Here is a 5565-nt window from a genome sequence, read left to right as displayed (position 1 = left end):
GCTCATTCGCCCCGCAAACGCGGCCTTTGCGACAGGTCGATGTCGCAGAGCATAGTGGGTAGCGAGGAGCGGCTCCCGGAAGCGGAGCTGCGCGTGCGCATCCACTGAGTCCGACAAGGAGGGGGCAGGGACGGGACGTGGGAAAATGACTACGCGTCACACGTGAGCTCGCGCATCCGATAGGCCCTTTCCAGATGGCAACAGGCCTGAGGATGAATCTGGGCGAGCTAGTTGAGTCCATGCGTTTGTGCTTCCTCTCAGTCAACTTTCGCTTACCATGGGGCAACTCTTGTCTATCGTCGCCTCAACTGGAAACTTTTCCTGCCGGCTCAGTTAATGGTCCCCTGTACCATCCCCATCCTGAGTGACTACTGAGCAGCCGCAGGGACTCGGGGTTGCTCCGTGACCACGTTACTCAGTTACCTTCTTGTTCCTTGGAGAGGCGGAGCTGAATGGCCCGTGAGTGCAGTGTACTTCAGATTCCTGTGAAGGATTATGAAAAAAATGGAAAAAGTTAACTTTCATTTGAAGAGCATCTGAGATGGCGTCCCAGATAAGGAGGCACTTGAACCCCTTAGAAGTACTGTATTAAGTTATTTTGAGACTTATTTTTTTTTATTATTTTTTATTTTTTTATTTTTTATTTTAAAATAAAAAAAAGAAATATGTTTTTAAAAAGTTATAATTTATAGATGAAAGGGTAGGGCTTTAATACAGGTTTTTTTTGGTTTTTTTTTGAAGATGGTAAACCAGGAATTGAGTACTAAAGTTTAAAGAAAAAAAAAAAAAAAAAAAAAGTTATTTTGAGACTTTAGGAGAGTGCCTAGGTGATTCCTAAAAATTCCTTTATAATGTGAAAGTAACCAAACTTAGTTTGAACTTAAAGTACTTGGTAGCTCCAGAAATTGCTTGGCACATTACACACACTATTTCATTTAGTTATCACAACGACACTTAGGTGGGAATTGTTACTGTTTTCATTTTATAGATGAAGCAGAGAAAGGAAGAAAGATACCCAAAGTTATACTAAGTACAGAGCCAGAAATTGTAATCTTAGCAGTCTAGCTTCAGCCTATATGCCTATTACCTAACATTACAAACTTAGATCCTGTTTGAAAAGGTACTTAAATGATGAATGGGACCCATTGATACTTGCACAAACCAAAATACTGGTTTTTTTAAAATGTACAATGCTTAGCTGTTATTTTTAAAAATGATTATTTTTTATTTCTGTTAAGCATTGTGGAACCAAGAATCATCTTTATAGATAAAAGTTTTTTTATCTTTTTCATTAATTCGAATAGGGAGAAAACAATAAGCCCCCCTACTTAGTCAAATTGATTATTTACTTAGTAATTTTCTACGGAAGATAATGTCAAGGAACCCCAAGTATGTTGTGTGTGCGTGTGTGTGTAGAAGAAATGTGATAGCTACTAAAAAGAATTGTGTCGAGAATGATAGGTGTGTGTAGACACAATGTTTTTCATTTGGGCTCCTATTGCAGGTTAATGGGTTCCCCCCTCTTTTACATATTTTCATCTTTATTTTTTGTTATTGTCATGGTTCTTGTCAGAGGATGAAGGGATGCAGCCAGCTCCCTCTTTACTTAGTATTATAATACATTTGATTATTTGGAGATCGTCTCCTTTGAGACTTTGTTTGCATATGGAATGTAGTTGTCTTAACGTCCTACTTTTAGTGCCTCAAAGATACCCTTTGGGTCTTTGATTTTGAGTAATTGTACTGATTATTATGAGGCAAATGAATTATAAGTAACAAATACGGGGAAGTTACAAAAAGTCTAGAATCTCATAATGTTATGATAATGGCTCCAGTTTTCGTGATTCATAGCTTCCTCTGCCTCCTTGTGACCTTTGCTTTCGTTTTTTTCCTCTGAAGTGTGGCCCTGGTAGAGAACAAAGATCCTTTCTTGCCTCAAATGGAAAATACACATTTCTGAATATAGTACATGCTCTCATAGCACTCTCCCTCATACATTATTTCTTCATACATTTTAGAAATAACGAAGTCCAACTCATTGAGTTCACTAGTTTTTGAAATAAGGTAAATGGTTTTTCTTGATCTCAAATAGCAAATGGAAGCAGGGCTGGGAATTTTATGTTTTCTACTGATATTTTTATTGACCTTACAATTCAAACGAAACTTTCACAAAACAGTGCTTAGAAGGCATAGTCCAAGGGTTACAATTCAAATACCCAAGAAAGCAGGGCTATAAACTTGAACGTCAGGATGAGTGAAATACATTAGGAAGTTGTGGGAACAGTGTTAAACCTGAGGTAAATACCCACCATAAAAGACCTAAAAGAAAAACTGCCAAACCTGACTGCTTTCATTTGGTGGACAGGCTGTGAATTTACTGCCTTGGATATAGCCATTTGGATATCTTTACATCTATTGGAATGTATCAGATGTAATAGATTAAGGCAGTAGATTTTGTACTGAATAGAAATTATTGTTTGCTATCCAGCATTCTAATGTCCTTCTGTATAGGAAGGAAGCCCTTCTTACAGAAGGAAGCCCTATGCCTAGGGCTTTTAATCTCAAGAAAATGAGAAAGACTACCTTTCAAAGTGTAGGAATTTTTCAGGGCATTAGAATGCATGTATGGTATTACCAGTCCAGTGGTGGCAGGCCAGTGTGGCAAGATCCATACATGTCCTTACTTCATTCTTTGCTATTATTTCTTGCTTCTTTTGTTTTCCAAGCCTGATTTTCCAAGCTTCCTATAGATTCTGTGAGGAATATTTCCATAAACACATTTGAAGACATAGCTAGAAGGTATGTCTGCAAGCCAAGAGAGAAGCCTCAGAAGAAACCAAACCTGCTGACACCTTGATCTCAGAGTAGTAGCCCCCAAAACTATGAGAAAATAAATTTCTGTTTTTTAAGCCACCCAGTCTGTGGTACTTTGTTATTGCAGCCCCAGTAAACTAAGACAGCCTCATTAATAACAGACCAAACTATGCTATGGGTGGTAGGCAGAGACAAGACTACTAGTTTGTCTAAGTACATTTTTGTCATAAGGACAGGCCTAATTTTGCCATATAAATTGTTGATCTGTTTTATGGGTTGAGGCAGTACATATTAGGAAGTATTTTGATTTAAATAGTGAATGCTTCAAAATTCTGACAGGTAGTCAGTCTCCTTTAATACTTTTTTTCCCTCTGAATTAAGATATTACAAAAGATTTGCCAATGTTTCAGTAAAGCTTATAAAATGTCTTTTACCTTGTCAGTTTGAATTTCAATACTGTAAACTTTCACTCCAGCCTACACTGACACAAAATTTTCTTAAGTGGGTGACTTAAGTGGGTGAATTCTCTGTTTCTATTTGAAATATTTCTTGGTGCCATTATGATAATAGTTATTATGGCATTTGTCAAGAAACCAAGATGTACGATTTCCAAATATTTTTTGCCTCATTGACACTGAAATTATTAACAATGATTTAAATCAACCATGTCATTTCCCTAGTAATAGTTTTCTAATGGCTTTTTATGTCTTTCTAAATGCAGTATAAGGGATTCCACATCTTCCTCAGCGTATAACATCTGCTTTTTATCTTCTGTTATTTCAGTTCTTACTCCTCATTTTAGGCCAGCTTTTCCTATTCCCCACCTTCATATTCCCTCGCTAATTTTATATGCCTTAGAACTTTTCATAGTCTTATGTATGAAAATTATTTCCTTCCTACTTCACTATCCTATTTCAGGGCCCCATTTTTACTTGGACTATTGCAAGTGCCTCTTGTTTCTCTTGATCTAATTTCTTCAATGTATGGTATTACCAATATTACATACCAGTATGTATGGTAATACATACAAAATTCTGTGAGACAGGTCTTTCCAGCAACAGATTATTCTGGAAGTCCTGGAGGGGGCCAGCAGTTGTCACTAGCAATTATAATTTCTTCACAACACATTACTCCAAAAGTAAATTTTCTAATATATGAATTTGATAGTGTCCCCCTATTTTGTAACTTCTTTGAAGACCTCCCATAGACATATATATAGGTTTTAATTTGCATTGATGATTATTCTATAGCTACAATAGTTAATTTTCCTGTAATAAGCATAAACATTTTTCATACATTTATATAGTCTTAGAAGACAAAATCAAAACCCTGTAAGGAATTTTTTTTCTTCTCAGTAACTTTGTAAACTGAGACGATATTTTATTCTGTTTTCCCATAACACATTGCATATTTTCTTAAATATAGGTGCTTAATAAATGTTTATTTCAGTGGTTCTCAAATTATGCTCATATGAAAGAGTTCAGTAGGTTGGACTAAGATGATCGACTAAATTGAATGATGATGTATTTCTAGTTAACAGAAAAATATGCATTTTTTTCAATTTTAAGCTTTTTTCCCTCATAGTCATTCTTAAAAAATTAGTAGATTGCTAGCGTTTTTCAGCTAGCAACTTAAAAAAAAAGAAACAGTAATGGATCATATATTTCATGTGACTGAAAAACCTGTGTATTCAAAATAATGTGGGGACATTTATGTAAAATATGGTCTTATGTTACAGTCTTTTTGGTGAAATTAAGTTTATTAATATATTTTAAATTTTCCCATATGACACTGCAAGTTCCAGGTATTTGCTACCTGAAAACATTTCAGAACTACTGTTTTAATGGATTGAATACCATCTTACCTTATAGTTGGATTTAGTGTCATTTATCCTTGAATCTTAAAACCTTTGAAGTGGGAAAGTTGTTCCTAAAAGAACTATCAAATTAGTTTCTTATTTTTTCTTATGAAAGCTAATTTTCTATTTCTTTTTTATAGCACACTGTATAAAAGGTCATGTTTTAGAGTCAAAATATGTGGGTTAAATTTCTTCCCTTCCACTTATATAAGTGACTTTAGGCAAATTGTTGGACACCTGTAAGCTTTACTCTTCTTATATATGAGGAATAATACTGTTCCTAGCTCATAGGGCTATTGGAAGGATGAAATGATACAATGCATGTAAGTCACTTATTAGAGTACTTGGGACATGTAAACACATAATTACATACTACTATATAATTCAGGTCATAGTGTAAAGAAGCAAATAATTCAGCATTGATACATTAATTTCTAAATGAGCTTACTCCAGTAAATATGGAGAATATAAAATCAAGAGATTGGGTGACTGAATGTGGGAGCTGAGGGGAAGAAGTCAGAAAGTAGAAGAGGATCCAGGTGGCAAGCATGGGCAAGTGATCAATGTGGGTGCTAGGGAGGTTACGTAGGCCATGATTGGAATGTGTGGCCAGGGCAAGAAATAACATATCTAGTTTTGGCTCTGCTGAATTTATGGTCCTAGTGGGTCATTTATGTGGCAAAATCCAACGGTATATATTTGACTTGTAAACTCAGAAGAGTTTAGAACATGGGGGCCAATGGGAATGGATTACTTTGAGAAAGATTGTAGAGAGTCAAAAAAGAATAAAAATGTGAGGAACAATGTTTAAAAGGTAAATACAGAAAAATAAGTTTAGGGAGGAAAGTGAAAAGAGGCAACTGTGGCAGGGACCCTAGGGAGAAGAAACTTTC

General features: G+C 35.7%; 1 protein-coding gene across 13 annotated transcripts in view; it reads left to right on the top strand.

Moving 5' to 3' along the window:
- The first annotated feature begins 106 nt into the window (after nt 1–106).
- Nucleotides 107–5565, top strand: part of LOC107126927 (uncharacterized) — a 519804-nt gene continuing 514345 nt past the window's right edge. For 9 of the 13 annotated variants that reach the window (XR_012421301.1, XR_012421302.1, XM_065525742.1 and 6 more), the window contains exon 1: nt 107–580. Coding sequence is in view for 3 of the 13 variants with exons in the window: in XM_065525742.1 (XP_065381814.1) it covers nt 542–580 (39 nt within the window). In the remaining 10 variants the exon portion in view is untranslated. The remainder of the gene's footprint in view (nt 581–5565) is intronic. The other 4 variants (XR_012421300.1, XM_065525740.1, XM_065525737.1 and 1 more) reach the window with 1 other exon arrangement.

The sequence above is a fragment of the Macaca fascicularis genome, chromosome 12 (assembly GCF_037993035.2).
Source record: "Macaca fascicularis isolate 582-1 chromosome 12, T2T-MFA8v1.1".
In the NCBI taxonomy this organism is placed as follows: domain Eukaryota; kingdom Metazoa; phylum Chordata; class Mammalia; order Primates; family Cercopithecidae; genus Macaca; species Macaca fascicularis.
Note: the sequence above shows the minus strand (reverse complement) of the source record. Positions and strands in the feature narration are given on the sequence as shown.